At 44.5% G+C, this 15870-nt stretch overlaps 1 protein-coding gene across 1 annotated transcript in view; it reads right to left on the minus strand.

The window, feature by feature from the left end:
- Positions 1-15870, minus strand: part of ULK4 (unc-51 like kinase 4) — a gene marked incomplete in the record, with an annotated part of 1752451 nt that overhangs the window by 664181 nt on the left and 1072400 nt on the right. The window contains 1 exon segment of the mRNA XM_030209369.1: positions 4742-4875. Coding sequence (XP_030065229.1) covers positions 4742-4875 — 134 coding nt within the window.

Here is a 15870-nt window from a genome sequence, read left to right on the forward strand (position 1 = left end):
TCTGTAAGAAACTTACCCAATGTACTTAGGTAAATTATTAAACAAGGAAGGTGAAAGAGGGGCACTCTGCGGAACTCCACTGCCTGGATTCCAACTGTAGGAATTCTCAGTTATACCTTTCACTCTACAAGATCTTGTCACGTATACAAGCAGGAAACTAGGTTGTGAGCCAGGGCCGTGCCAAGGGTCTCTGGTGCCCACCTGCAGACTATCGGTTGGCACCCCCCCCTCCCCCGTGTGGCACAAGATACAAAGGAAATAGGAGCTGAAAGAAGGAAAGCATCTTTGTGGGATTGCTGAACAAATAAAAGGGTTTACAACCACTTAGCTTTTCGTGCTTTCATGTTCACGAAATTAGTAATTAAATCTTTGATATCTAACTGGGCACATATATCATTCTCAATAGCAATCATGGCAAGGCTTAAAAGCCTTTCTTGTGAAATACTTGATCGCAAATCATTTTTTATGATTTTTAACCGTGAAAATGATCGCTCACCACTTGCCACACTGACAGGAATTGTCAGCAATATTCTTAGAATGATGTTCACATTGTATTATCGACGACAACACCCATAAGCACACCTAAACTTCCGGAAAACACTAAAAACTAACCTGTTTAAAAAGACATACCCTACCGATCCAACATAAACGCCTGATCTCTGCAACACAACAAAACTAAAGTACGTAATGGACATAACTCAACACTTTCGTTGTACGATTCCTTAATTGTGGCTGTGCCACATGAACTTTATCTTACCGCAACATCATTTGTTCACACCGGAGTCTGCAAACGCCTCTCCGGTACTATGTAAGCCACATTGAGCCTACAAATAGGTGGGGAAATGTGGGATACAAATGTAACAAGTAATAATAATAATAATAAAAAGAAAAAGAAAAATTGTAATGTGCTCAATCCAAATCAATTTTTTGTTTTTTGAAGACCTTAGTCAAATGGAGTCATGGGGCAAAAAGATGTTTTCAAGCCACCACTCTCCTGCCATCACCGGTCTTCGCTTTTTTTCTCTGTATATAGGTGTTTTTTACTTTTCTTGTGCATTCCCAATATCTTACTTTAAAATAGGATTCAAATTTTAGAAAAATTGTAGTGTTCATAGACACTGTCACTTATGTTAAACAAATTGGACCCAAGGGGATTTTTATATTCGAAATGACATCATGTTACATAGAAAAAAAGCGAAGACCGGTGACGATAGGAGAGTTGGTGGCTTTTGAAAACATCTTTATGCCCCATGATTCTGTTTGAATGAGGTCTTCAAAAAACAAAACATTGATTTGAATTGAGTACACTTCATAAGCAGTTTTTCTTTTTATTATTGATTGTACATCAACAGCTTATGTTAACAATTGAGCCTTATTCCTAGTATGATGCCAAACAGACAGTAAATATCATATAACCTTTAAGACCCACGGTATGTAAGCCTCAGAGTCACTTTTGGGATGTTCTGACTAAAATTAACAAAGACTGGTAAAAAACATAAATTAGCTGTGAAGCAATCTCTTCCTATGGATGTACTGCATTGATTAAACACTGTTTCAGTAGATTAGTATAATATAGTGCTCCTTCTTCTGTTCTGTGATCCTTTTATTTTAGGGTTATGATTTCCTGGGTGCTGGGATTTTAAGGGCTTTCTCCTTCCACTATGGGATTCCCTCTTCCACAGACAGACTTTCTCTACCTGGTAATTTGCCACGCACAGTACCTTTTTGTTTTCAGGTCAAGCTCTGCTTTCGGAGATTTCATTCTCCTTCAGTCTTCTTTGCTTGTGTCCAGGCTTCTCAGTTTGCAGAAAAACCACTGCTTTTCCAGAGCAAGCTAAAAGAAATCAATGCTGCCACCTAAGTGTCTGTGGCAGCCGTGTCTGCAGGGGGTGCTGTAGAAGCCCCGGTACTTTCCTCTCAATACCTTACCTCTCCATCGCAGACAGCTGACCTCCCTTCCCCTCCCCAGAGGATCCAAGCAAAGGCTCAGCACTCCAACACGGTCCACAGTTGGGTCCACGGACGGAACGGCAAAACTGGGCGGCGGTCCAAATAAATTGGATGGATGTATCATCACGTACATGGGGCGCGAGCGCTTGGGAAGAGCTGGGCGTGCCAAGGAGCGAGCGCTGCGCACGGGAAGGCTGCACAGCAGCGCATATGCATAGGTGCCGATGCGCCGACGCAGCACTTTTTAAAAAAATACAATTGGTACGGACAGTACGGCGTGGCGCCCTTGAAGGCAGGCGCCCCCCTGCCGTGCTTATCCCGCTTACCGGGTTTGCATGGCCCTGTTGTGAGCCCTTGGACCACTGCCGAAGAACGGCAGTGGCAGGCAAAATCCCCCACGCTAGAGACAGGGCAGATCTCTGACAAACAGTTAGGCTTCACCTGCACCTGGCCACTTTTCACCAAGAGTTGAGCTCCAGGCTTCAGGTGGCCAGCAGGACTTACTAGACAGGGAAGGACCGGATAACAGCTAGGCAGCACAGGGACAGCAAGGCAGGGCAAGGATAGGCCAAAGGACAGGACTGAAAGCTGAAAACAGCCACTAAAACAGGGAGCAAAACACTAACAAAACACAAAACTAAAAGCTGCAGAGCTGCCAGTAAGATACAAACAGACAAGGACCAACACAGAACTACAACTCAGAGACATGACAAGCCAACAAACAACAATCTAATCTAACTATCCACAGACTAGCAAGAACAGACAAGAATCAAGGCAGGAATAAACCAGAAACTGGAAACAGCAGGAGTGCACCAGCACCCCAACATACCAGGGCCTTAGACGATGCAAAGGCAAAGCAGAAATGTTTCAAGATGGCTAATAAGCCCAGAAGCAGTTGAGGCTCAGCTGCTGCAATCACCAGGCAGCTACGGGTGCTGTGCAGGCTCACACAACACAAGCAAACCTGGCAGCCTGGAAGATCCGGACCAGACTGAGCTGAAATCTGGAATGGGTGATGGTCCATAGCAGCCACCCATTCTGGCCACCAGAGGGCGAGGAAAGCACAGACGTAACAGATCTAGAAATCAAGAACTGTTTAAACCAATCCAACACTGAACTCGTTATTCCCAGTTCGCTCAGTCTAAGCAGCAATATTGTATGATTAATAGCATCAAATGCTATAGAAATATCGAACTGAAGCAAAACAATTTGTTGTCCTCCACTCAAATAATATTTTATTCAGAAGTAAGAACTAGAAGTGTTTCTGTGCTATGCCTTGGACTAATTCCATGTTCAGTCTTATGTAAGGCATCATAGGATTCAATGAACCTCTGTAATTGTTCATTTAAGGAGAATTCAAGTAATTTTGCCATCCAAAGAATACTAGCCACTGGTCGATAAATTTCAACTAGAGCTAAATTTACACCAATTGTTTTTAGAACAGAGGTCAGACCTATCTCAGACAAACTAGTCAGGTAACTCTCTAACTGAAGTGAGGTATTTACAAACTCTGTCAACCATAATATAATGTTGTCTGGTGCTTCCTGTAACAGATAAGAAGGGTATTTATCCAAAATACATGATTTTTTGGATAATTTAACCACAACTTTATCAATTCATTTGAAACTTGATCAAAACTGCTCCACAACCTATATGCAAGAATGCTATCAGATCCATCTGAACAAAGTCAAAGCATTTTCAAACTTAACCTTAGAGAAAGATTGCTTTATCTTTTCAACCTCAGATTTGAAAAAGTTAGCCTGTTCATCTGCACTAGGCTGTAAGAATTCTGGAATTATTAATAATTTGGTTGTGTCTGCCATCTTCTCAAAAATCTTAAAAAGAGTTTTGCTGGTATTATCAGAACTTTGAATCTTCGGGTCAAAAAATCCTTTTTTTTACCTGAGAAACAAGTTGCTTATATGATCTAATGTAATTTCTCCACATTAAATATATCTGATCATCCTTATTTTTCTTCCATTGATATTCCAGATTTCTACATTTTCGCTTTTTATAAAAAACAACTGTCATAAATATGCTGGGGGGGGGAGGGTTCTCTGAAAGGGGTCATCTCATCTAACAATGGGCAAATTGTGTCATTCCAAATTTCAGAAGAAGCATTAGAAGTCAGTGAGCCTGGCTTCCTTCCCTCACCTTCTGACCAGCAGTTAGCCAGTGTGCTCAAAGGCCCCCCAGCCTAAAGAAGCAGACAGTTCATAGCCACAGCAGCCAACTGCCAGGATCAGAGTATAAAAGGGCTCATCACCTGTTCATCTACTTTTCTCTCACTGCAGTGAGGTTTTAGTGTACTGAATGGCTCTCACTATGTTACATCCAAGTGGTGCCTGTATTCTCCAGCTAAGCTCTCCTTCCATTCTTGCAAGAATAAGACAGAGGCTACAAGCACTGCAAGACTCAACAAAAATAAAGCCTTTCCCCTGCACTAAAATGAAGCTGCTGTAGAAAAAGAAATTGGGGAAAGCAGAAAAAAATTAGTGAGGAGCCCAGCTGCTTTTATGTTCTTTGATCCCAGCAACTGACCAAATTCTGCACGCAACTCCAAAATTCTGCGGGGAAGGGGAATTCTGTACAAATTCTGCATTGGACAGTCATGCAGAATTTCACCAGGACTAGTATGTATGTATATACATAAATACACTCAATGAGGACAGTTTGAAAATTGTCCTGTTAAAACAGTAGAGTCAAGCTAGATTCTCTTTCACATAGTATTGTATAATAAGAAAATAAAGTAAAAAAATGTTCCTGTTTAAACTCTTTCAGCTCAATTTACCTAAAATTCCTGGCAGTTCCTGTACAATATGATAGATGAGGAGATCCAGGCATTTTGACAGATATTCATTGCCAGTTTGTTGCTCCTTTCCTGGCATGGCTTTTCTGCTGTCTCTTTCAATGTACATCACCAGTCTGTAAACAAGCAAATACAAATGATTACCCCTTCACATAAAGAGATACTTGTCTCTAAAACACCACTAATCCATAGGCGTAGTTTGACTGTTTCATTTGGGGGGGCAAAGAATGGGCGGAGCATATTAGCATATCATTTGCATATATACATATGCAAATGAATATGCTAATATGGAGGAAGGAAATTAAATTTACAGGCAAAATATCACAGATGCACATTTCAAAAAGCTGACACATTTCAATTAATAAATTATGAATAAAATAAACTTTTATTTACCTTTGTCTGATCATTTAGTTTTTCTATTCGCTTTGATCTCAGTGTCTTCTGTTTTATGCAGTGTCTTCTTTCCAGTAGGCTTCCCTCTGCTCCCCACCCTCCCAGTCCCATCCATCTCTTGCTCCTTCCCTCTGCTCCCCATCCCTCCCAGTCCCAACCATCTCTTGCTCCTTCCCTCTGCTCCCCACCCCTCCCAGTCCCATCCATCTTCTGTTCCTTCCCTCTGCTCACCATCCCTCCGTCCCATCCATCTCTTGCTCCTTCCCTCTGCTGTGCCTGACCTCTCCAAATCCCATCCATCTCCTGGTCCATCCCTCTGCTCCCCACCCCTTGCAGTCCCATCCATCTTCTGTTCCTTCCCTCTGCTCACCATCCCTCCGTCCCATCCATCTCTTGCTCCTTCCCTCTGCTGTGCCTGACCTCTCCCAATCCCATCCATCTCCTGGTCCATCCCTCTGCTCCCCACCCCTCGCAGTCCCATCCATCTCTTGCTCCTTCCCTCTGCTCACCTCCTTTCCCAGTCCAATCCAATTCCTGGTCCTTCCCTCTGCTCCCCACCCACCCCTCCCAATCCCATCCATCTCTTACTCCTTCCCTCTGCTCCCCACCCACCCCTCCCAGTCCCATCCATCTCTTGCTCCTTCCCTCTGCTTCCCACCCCTCCCAGTCCCATCCATCTCCTGCTCCTTCCCTCTGACCTCCTTTCCCAGTCCAGTCCAATCCAATTCCTGGTCCTTCCCTCTGCTCCCCACCCACCCCTCCCAGTCCCATCCATCTCTTGCTCCTTCCCTCTGACCTCCTTTCCCAGTCCAGTCCAATCCAATTCCTGGTCCTTCCCTCTGCTTCCCACCCCTCCCAGTCCCATCCATCTCCTGCTCCTTCCCTCTGACCTCCTTTCCCAGTCCAGTCCAATTCCTGGTCCTTCCCTCTGCTCCACACCCACCCCTCCCAGTCCCATCCATCTCTTACTCCTTCCCTCTGCTCTCCACCCTCCCAGTCCCATTCATCTTCCCTCTGCTGCCCCCCCCCCCCCGCGAGGTCCAGGATCGTGACTCCGTTTACCCCCTCTCTTCCTCCCTCCCTCCGGTGCAGGCAGCAGTCTTCTTCAGCCTTTCTGTGTTCCTGGCAGCGGTAGCGACGTACACACTGCCTTCGGTCTGCCCCGGAAGCCTTCTCTTCAAGTTCCTGTTCCCACCTATGCGGGAACAGGAACTTGAAGAGAAGGCTTCGGGGCAGAGCTGAAGGCAGCGTGTACGTCGCTACCGCTGCCAGGAACAAGAAAGGCTTAGAGAAGATTGGTGCTGCCTGCGCCGGAGGGTAGGAAGAGAGGGGATAGATAGACACGCTCGTCTCCGTCCGCTTCGCTGCTTCCCTGCCCTCTCTGTCTGCGTCCCGCCTTCCTCTGATGTCATTTCCTTTCGGGCGGGACGCAGACAGAGAGGGCAGGGAAGCAGCGAAGCGGACGGAGACGAGCGCGTGCCTGCTTGTTTTTTTTTTTTTCATTCTAGCGCCAGTCCACGTCTTCGTCGTTTGGGGGGGGGGGGGCATTGCCCCCCTCGCCCCCCCCAGTCTACGCCTATGCACTAATCCCAAGGTTACCTGTGAGGAAAATAATACAAGCAAGATGACATTTCATGATGCTTTAACTTAGTTTGCAAAGGCATATTGTCCAAGCCCCCTCCCTACCCATCTTCAAATCCTTGCTTAAAGCTCACCTCTTCAATGCTGCTTTCGGAACCTAACCTTTCGAACATATAGGCTGCCCCAATCTGTCTGACCTATCAGATTGACTGTACATTTGTCTTTTAGATTGTAAGCTCCTTGAGCAGGGACTGTCCTTCCATGTTAAATTGTACAGCGCTGCGTAACCCTAGTAGCGCTTTAGAAATGTTAAGTAGTAGTAGTTTCTATGCAATGCAAATGTCTTTGAATAAATAACATGGACCGGTACCTCAATTCATTTTGCATTGTACTGTAGGAGAATATGAAGAGCAGAAACCCATATTATTATGATTATTATTATTCTTGGTTCCTTTTTAAAATGTAAAATAATATAAGAAACAGGATACAATTCTACCAATATTATTTGAATACAAAACTCAGGGCCCTGTTTACTAAGCCGCAATGTAGGCACACTAACATTTTTGGCGCACGCTAACATAAGTAGATCCCACTTCACAGTAACAACAATAGCCAAGTCCATAACACCCCAACTTGAAATCGCATCAGTTAGAATCCACCATACAACCTTGCTTGACCACCTAAACGTTGTCCTATTCTACAGACCACCAGGCATCTGGTATGAATGCCAATCACAAGTCATGGACTTTATATTTATTTATTTATTACATTTGTATCCCACATTTTCCCACCTATTTGCAGGCTCAATGTGACTTACATAGCAAATTATATCAAATACCTGTGTATCTAACTCCAATCTACTTATAATAGGGGACATAAACCTACACCTAGAAGACCCTAACTCAACCAATGCACGCAAATGCAAGGAATTCCTCCAACTATGGGACCTCCACTGGCCAAATATGCAAGCAACCCATGTCAAAGGACACACACTCGATCTTATCACACACAAATTGTCACCAGACTTAAACCTAATACCATCAGATACAAAATGGACAGACACACCTTGGTCAGACCACTACAAACTAAACCTATCACTACAATGGCAAAAAAAAGGCCTGCATCACAAACAAGAACACACAACCATACCACGAAAGGCCAAATTGACCCCGTAACAATCTGGCAACAGATTTACACGAATGAATGGATAGCACAAACAGACTCGAAACACTATCTCCTAAACTGGGGCAACAGGTGTAAAATCATACTAGACAAAATAGCACCACTACAAACAAGAACCTCACGAAGACAGAACTCGATACCATGGTTTAATGAAGAACTGAAAAAACTAAAAACACAAGTTAGGAGGCTTGAACGAGCATGGAATAAAATAAAATGCAAAGAAAATACAAATATACAATAAGACAAACCAAAAGGTTGGAACCAAGATGGCGGCATAGCAGGACGCGTCGAGAGGCAGCTCTGGGGTCCCGTTTGGCGCTAAAGTTTTTTCCGTGACGATGCCTCATACCAAACGAAAGGGGTCTACGAGGTTAGCTCCCCCACCTACCTCGACGTCCTCCCCGTTCCACACGGGGCTTGAACGCTTCTTCTCGCCACTTTTCCACGGAAACAGAGACATGGATCCCGTTGTGCGGCCCTCAGGAGAGGCGGAGACCATGCTGGGAGAGGAGGTGTCTCTTTCACCACCAGCAATGCTGAAACCTCCGTGCCCAGCGTCATTGACGAGTCTGGTTGAGAAGCAGCAGCCTACCGGAAGTGTTTTGGCTGCTGCTCCCAGTGAGGGTCAAGAAACGTTGAGGAAGACGCTAAGAGCAGAGGCAGGAGCCTCAGGAAAAGAACCGGAGGTAAATCTTGAGATGATTTGGAAGAAGCTGAATGAAATAGATACAACTTTACATCAGACATCAGGTGAAATTAGAGCCTTTAATAGTAAATTTCAAGAACTTAATTCTAAAGTGGATTTAATTAAAGAAGAAACTGTTGAAAAAATTCAAAGTGTTCAAAAGAATGTTGACTCTTTACAGGAATTTAGATTATTTGTGATTAAAGACAATATAGACATTCGGAGAAAGATGGAACAGATTGAGAATTTCAATAAAAGACTAAATTTACGTTTGTTAAATTTCCCTAATCTCCCTGGGATTACTCCCTATGATATGTTCAAGAGATATGTGAACGAAGTTTTACAAATTCCTTTGGAAGCTATTCCGCCAGTAAACAAATTATATTATATTCCTGGAGATAAAAGGGAGAGAAAGGGAAAAAACAAGAGCTTCAAGAAGTCAATCTGGACTTAAATAATATTTCAGCAATACTGGAACAGACATTGGATGAAAATACTGAAAGATCCACTTTAATTGTGTCATTCATTTTTGAACAGGATTTGAATAATATAATGAAACTTTATTTTAAGAACTTGAAAACCTGTTTTGGGGGAATTAAGGTTCAGATTTTCCCTGATGTAGCGAAATCTACCCAACAAAGAAGGAAAGCTTTCCTTGCGTTAAAATCAAAAACACCTGATATAGGAGGGTACTTCTTCTTGGCATTTCCATGTAAATGCATTGTTAAATTGGGTCAGATTAAATACACCTTTTATTCACCTGAACAGCTTAAATCATTTCTTGATTCAAGCAGCAGTAATGATATAAATATAACGTGGGAATGTTAAGCCACTATCTTTTTTTTTTTTCCCTAATTTTGTTAATAAATACTTGTTTTAAATCCTCTGTAAATTCCACCGACCCCTCTCTCACCTTAATGTGGTCTAATGAAGCAAAAAAATTTATGTTATAGGAATTTGATAGAATACGATTTGTATATCTATATAATTGTACGATATTTCCTTAAATGTTGTTTAATTTCCTCTTATGAACCATGGCTGTATTTCAATAACAAGTATTTTCTTGTTGTAATGTTTAAAATTAATAAACAAATTTAATAATAAGACAAACCAAAAAGTCATACTACAAAATCAAAATAGGGCCAGACTACAAAGACACACACAAACGTTTCCAACTCGTGAACAAACTACTAGATAACACACCGGCTACCACAACCAACATAGACATCTCATCAGCAGACAACCTTGCCAAATACTTCAATGAGAAAATTATAAAGCTACGAAACATGTTACCACTTAACACCACAGACCACGAAAAATTCATTGACTGCCTGGACCCAATACCTGGTGAATATCCGGCAGACCGAACCTGGACAAATTTCGTCTTACTTACCGATGAAAACGTCACTCAAGCAATCAACAGATTCGCCAAATCACATTGCAAACTGGACACCTGTCCTAACAACCTAATAAAATCCGCCCCTCAATGCTTCATAGCAGACCTCATGTCACACCTCAACTACATGTTACAACATGGACTCTTCCCTAAGGACAAAGGAAACATACTACTCACTCCAATACCCAAAGACTCAAAAAAAAAGCAATGACATAACCAACTACCGCCCGGTAGCATCCATCCCTCTGGCAGTCAAACTAATGGAAAGCATGGTACCTAAACAAATTACCGACTACTTGAACAAATTCTTAATTCTACAAGAATCACAATCAGGATTTCGAACCAACCACAGCACCGAAACAGTACTAATCACTCTCCTGACCAAATTCAAACAAGAAATTGCAACTGGCAATAGTGCACTTCTCCTACAATTCAACATGTCCAGTGCGTGCGACATGGTAAACCACAAAATACTACTAAACATCCTAGAATACTTCGGGATTGGGGGAAGAGTACTTAGTTGGATCAAGGGCTTCCTAACCGCAAGAACATACCAAGTGATATCAAATTCGAGCACATCACCACCATGGAAACCAGAATGTGGAGTACCCCAAGGATCACCGCTCTCACCGACCCTCTTCAACCTAATGATGACACCTCTAGCCAAATCTCTATCTATCCATGGCTTCAACCCTTACATTTACACAGATGATGTCACGATTTACATCCCGTTCAAACACTATCTAACTGAAATCACAAACGAAATCAAACACAGTCTCCAAATCATGAATTCATGGGCGGACGCATTTCAATTAAAACTCAAAGCAGAAAAAAACAGTGTCTCATCCTCTCGTCACAATATAATACAAACAAACCTACCACCATAAACACCCCAGACTACACCCTCCCTGTTTCAGATAGCCTGAAAATCCTCAGTCACAATTGATCGAAATCTCACACTAGAAAGCCAAGCGAAAAATACAACAAAGAAAATGTTCCACTCAATGTGGAAACTCAAAAGAGTAAAACCTTTCTTCCCAAGGGAAATATACCGCTGCCTGATACAATCAATGGTGCTAAGCCTACTGCAATGCAATCTATGCCGGATGCAAAGAACAAATCATTAAGAAACTGCAAACCGCCCAAAACACCGCAGCCAGACTTATATTTGGAAAAACAAAACATGAAAGTGCCAAACCCCTAAGAGAAAAGCTACACTGACTCCCACTAAAAGAGCATATTGTGTTCAAACTCTGTACTCTGGTTCATAAAATCATTCACGGCGAAGCCACGGTCTACATGATAAACCTCGTAGATTTACCAACCAGAAACGCAAAAAGATCAGCACGCACCTTCCTGAATCTTCATTACCCTAGCTGCAAAGCACTAAATATAAATCAACACATGCATCCACTTCTCCTATGTAAGCGTGCAACTATGAAATGCCCTGCGGACTCCCATCAAAACAATACAAGACCTAACTTCCGAAAGTTATTAAAAACCAACTTGCTCGAAAAAGCATTCCACAATGATCCATCCTAAATACCAGACAATGAAACCCATACCAGAACGGGACAAAACCGAACTCTCGACACTGGATTGCTTAACTGTACTTTGGCACCAATGAACTTTATCGTTATACCTCTCTACTTCTAATTCCAGGAATGAACTCTCTACACTTGATTGCTTAACTTTCCCTGTCACTCATGACCTCTATAGCAATACCGCTCTATTTCTCATGCCAGAAATGAACTCGCTACACCTGATTGCTTAACCTACTCTGTCACTTAATAACCATTTTGTATTTCTCAATCAGAAAATGGCAATCGCCATTACGGCATTATGTAAGCCACATTGAGCCTGCAAACAGGTGGGAAAATGTGGGATACAAATGCAACAAATAAAATAAATAAAGTACGTAAGTATTGCCATACTGGGACAGACCAACTGGGGCATTTTCGAAAGAGAAGGGCGCCCATCTTCCAACACAAATCGGGAGATGGGCGTTCTTCTCTCAAGGGTCGCCCAAATCGGCATAATCGAAAGCCGATTTTGGCCGTCCTCAACTGCCTTCCGTCGCGAGGACGACCAAAGTTCACAAAGGCGTGTCAGCAGAGTACCGAAGGCGGGACGGGGGCATGGTTAACAGATGGGCACCCTCGGCCGATAATGGAAAAAAGAAGGGCATCCCTGACGAGCATTTGGCCAACTTTACTTGGTCCCTTTTTTTTCAGAACCAAGTCTTGAAAAGGTGCCCGAACTGACCAGATGACCACCGGAGGGAATCAGGAATCACCTCCCCTTACTCCCCCATTGGTCACCAACCCCCTCCCACCCCAAAAAAACCCAAAACATTTTTTGCCAGCCTCAAATGTCATACCCAGCTCCATCACAGCAGTATGCAGGTCCCTGGAGCAGTTTTTAGTGAGTGCAGTGCACTTCAGGCAGGCGGACCCAGGCCCATCGCCCCCTACACTTGTGGTGGTAAATATGAGTTCCCCAAAACCCACCTGAAACCCACTGTACCCACATGTAGGTGCCCCCCCCTTCATCCCTAAGGGCTATGGTAGTGGTGTACAGTTGTGGGGAGTGGGTTTTGGGGGGCTCAGCACACAAGGTAAGGGAGCTATGCACCTGGGAGCAATTTGTGATGTCCACTGCAGTGCCCCCTAGGGTGCCCGGTTGGTGTCCTGGCATGTAAGGGGGACCAGTGCACTATGAATGCTGGCTACTCCCAAGACCAAATGCCTTGGATTTGGTCGCTTTTGAGATGGACGTCCTCGGTTTCCATTATCAGCGAAAACTGAGGTCGCCCATCTCTAAGGTTGACCCTCTCAACATTTTGGTCGACCATCTCTAAGGTCGACTTAAATGTTGAGATTTGGGTGTCCCCGACCGTATTATCGAAATGAAAGATGGATGCCCATCTTGTTTCGATAATACGGGTTGCCCCACCCCTTCGCAGCGCCATCCTCAGAGATGGGTCGTCCTCGTTCGAAAATGCCCCTCCATAGGTCCATCAAGCCCAGCATCCTGTTTCCAACAGTGGCCAACCCGGGTCACAAAAACCTGGCAAGATCCCAAAAAAGTACAAAACATTTTATACTGCTTATCCCAGAAATAGTGCATTTTCCCTAATTTAATAATGGTCTATGGACCTTTAGGAAGCCGTCCAAACTTTTTTTAAACTCTTAAAAGCTAACCGCTTTTACCACATTCTCTGGCAATGAATTCCAGAGTTTAATTACATGTTGAGGGAAGAAAAAGTTTCTCCGATTCGTTTTAAATTTACTACATTGTAGCTTCATCGCATGCCCCCTAGTCAGTGGCGTACCAAGGGGGGCGGGGCGGTGGGGGCGGTCCGCCCTGGGTGTCAGCGGGTGGGGGGTGATCCGCTTCACTCCCGCTGCTCCCACCCTACCTTTAAAAAAAAAATTTTAAGCGTCGTTGCAGGCAGCGCCTCGCAAAATCTGTTCGCTTCGAAGTTCGTCGTCGTCGGGCCTCACTATGTCCCGCCCTCCTCTGAGGAAACTTCCTATTTCCGCGAGGGCGGGACATAGTGAGGCCCGACGACGACGAACTTCGAAGCGAAGAGATTTACTTCTGCAGGGCAGACGCGAGGCGCTGCCTGCAACGACGCTTCAAAATAATTTTTTTAAAGGTAGGGTGGGAGCAGGAGAGTCGGGTCGGGGTCCTCAGATGGGAGAGGGGTATTGTGGGGGTTCTCACATGGGGAGGGGGGTTTTCATATGGGAGAAGGGGACTGAGTGGGGAGGGGGGTCTCAGATGGGAGAGGGGTGTTGTAGGGGTTCTCACATGGGGAGGGGAGGGGGTTTTATATGGGAGAAGGGGACTCGGATGGGGAGGGGGTTCTCAGATGGGAGAGGGGTGTTCTGGGGGTTCTTAGGTGGGGAGGGGGTTTTCAGATGGGAGAAGGGGACTGGAGTGGGGAGGGGGTTTCCAGATGGGAGAAGGGGACTGGGGTGGGGAGGAGGTTCTCAAATGGGAGAGGAGAGGGGTGTTCTGGGGGTTCTCAGATGGGAGAAGGGGTGGGGAGGGGTGGGGAGGGGTTCTCAGATGGGAGGAGGGAAGGGGTTCTCAGATGGGAGGAGGGGGCTCTAAAATGGGAGAAGGGGGCTGGAACTGGGGTCTGAGAAGGGGTCATGATGGAAAATGGGGCATGCCTGAGTCAGGTGGGAGAATGGGTAGGGCTGAAAAGGGGGGGCAAGGCATGTGGATGAAGGTGGCTGAAACTGGGGGCTGAAGGAGGGTAGGTGGGATAAGGGGGCTAGTACTGGGACTGGGGGCTGAAAGGCAGCAGGGGCTGAAATTGTGGGGACTGGGGGCTGAAAAGGAGACAGGGAGAAGTGGCTGGGGCTGAAGCTCAGGACTGGTGACAGAAAAGGGCTGGGGTTGAAACTGGGGGCTAAAAAGGGGACAGGGAGAAGTGGCTGGGGGCTAAAGCTCGGGACTGGTGGGAGACAAGGACTGGGGCTGAAACTGGGGACTGGTGGGATAGTGGGGCTGGAACTAGGGGCTGGAAAAAAGGGGCAGAGAGGGGACAGATCCTGGATGGAAGGGGGAGTGAGAGGGAGGGCAGACCCTAGATGGATGGGAGAGGGAGGGCAAATGGTGGATTGAGCGGACAGAGAGAAAGAGCAGACTGGATGGAAGCGATAGAAAGGGCAGAGAGTGAATGGAAGGGGGAGAGAGAGAGGGCAGACAGGGGCAGATGGTGGATGGAAGGGGCAGAGATAGAGGGCAGATGTAGATGGGAGAGAGGGCAGACATTGGATGGAGGGGACAGCAGAGAGGGCAGACACTGGATGGCAGAGAGAGAACAAAGACAGATGCTGGATGGAAGGAAGACAGTGGAAAGAAGATGAGGAAAGCAGAAACCAGAGACAACAAACTGTAAATAAAATATATTTTTTTGTTTTTTTTGCTTTAGGATAAAGTAGTATTGTAGCTGTGTTAATGTTTATAATAGAACATGTAAACAAGGTAATCTTTTTATTGGACTAATTTTAATACATTTTGGCTAACTTTCGGAGAACAAAACCCCCTTCCTCAGGTCCGGATAGGATATTGTAACAACACTATACTGTATTGACCTGAGGAAGGATGTTTTGGCCTCTGAAAGCTAAATGTATTAGTCCAATAAAATGGTATTATTTTATTTTCTAGATTTGTTTTATTTCTATTTGTTAATTTGTAAAGTGGTGATTGGTACTTGTTAGTTTTTTCAAATTTACATCTGCTGTCTTTATGTTTTGCACAGTACTAGGGGACATTTTCTGTTTCTGTGGTGTTGCATTGTATGCAGAGTCTGGCATCTTGGGGGTTCAGTTTAATTTTTGTCTAAATAGAAAGTTTATTATTGCTTATTCTATAGTGGATTAGGGTGTATCTGTGTTTGTGAAAAAGACATGGCTTTTGGTTGGCATTGACTGTGCAAGATGGACGATCTGTGTTATTCTGCCTGGTTTTGTTTTACAGTAGGTGAATTGATGTTCTAGTGCTCACTGTAGTGTTTAAGATGCTTTCCTTTTCCTTGTGTGACTTGTAGAAATTACTACTTATGGTATGCTAGAATTGCTCTATAGGTCCTGAGTGTTTTGTATTCTCGGCATGCCTAGTACTAGATTTTGGAGAGGGGGGGTGTTAAAAAATGACCGGCCCCAGGTGTCAACTACCCTAGGTACGCCACTGCCCCTAGTCCTAGTATTTTTGGAACGCGTAAACAGGCGCTTCACATCTACCTGTTCAACTCCACTCATTATTTTATAGACCTCTATCATATCTTCCCTCAGCCGCCTTTTCTCCAAACTGAAGAGCCCTTATATTTCTATGGGCATCTCAGCATTTACCACC

This window comes from Microcaecilia unicolor, chromosome 1 (assembly GCF_901765095.1).
Source record: "Microcaecilia unicolor chromosome 1, aMicUni1.1, whole genome shotgun sequence".
NCBI classification, from domain to species: Eukaryota; Metazoa; Chordata; class Amphibia; order Gymnophiona; family Siphonopidae; genus Microcaecilia; species Microcaecilia unicolor.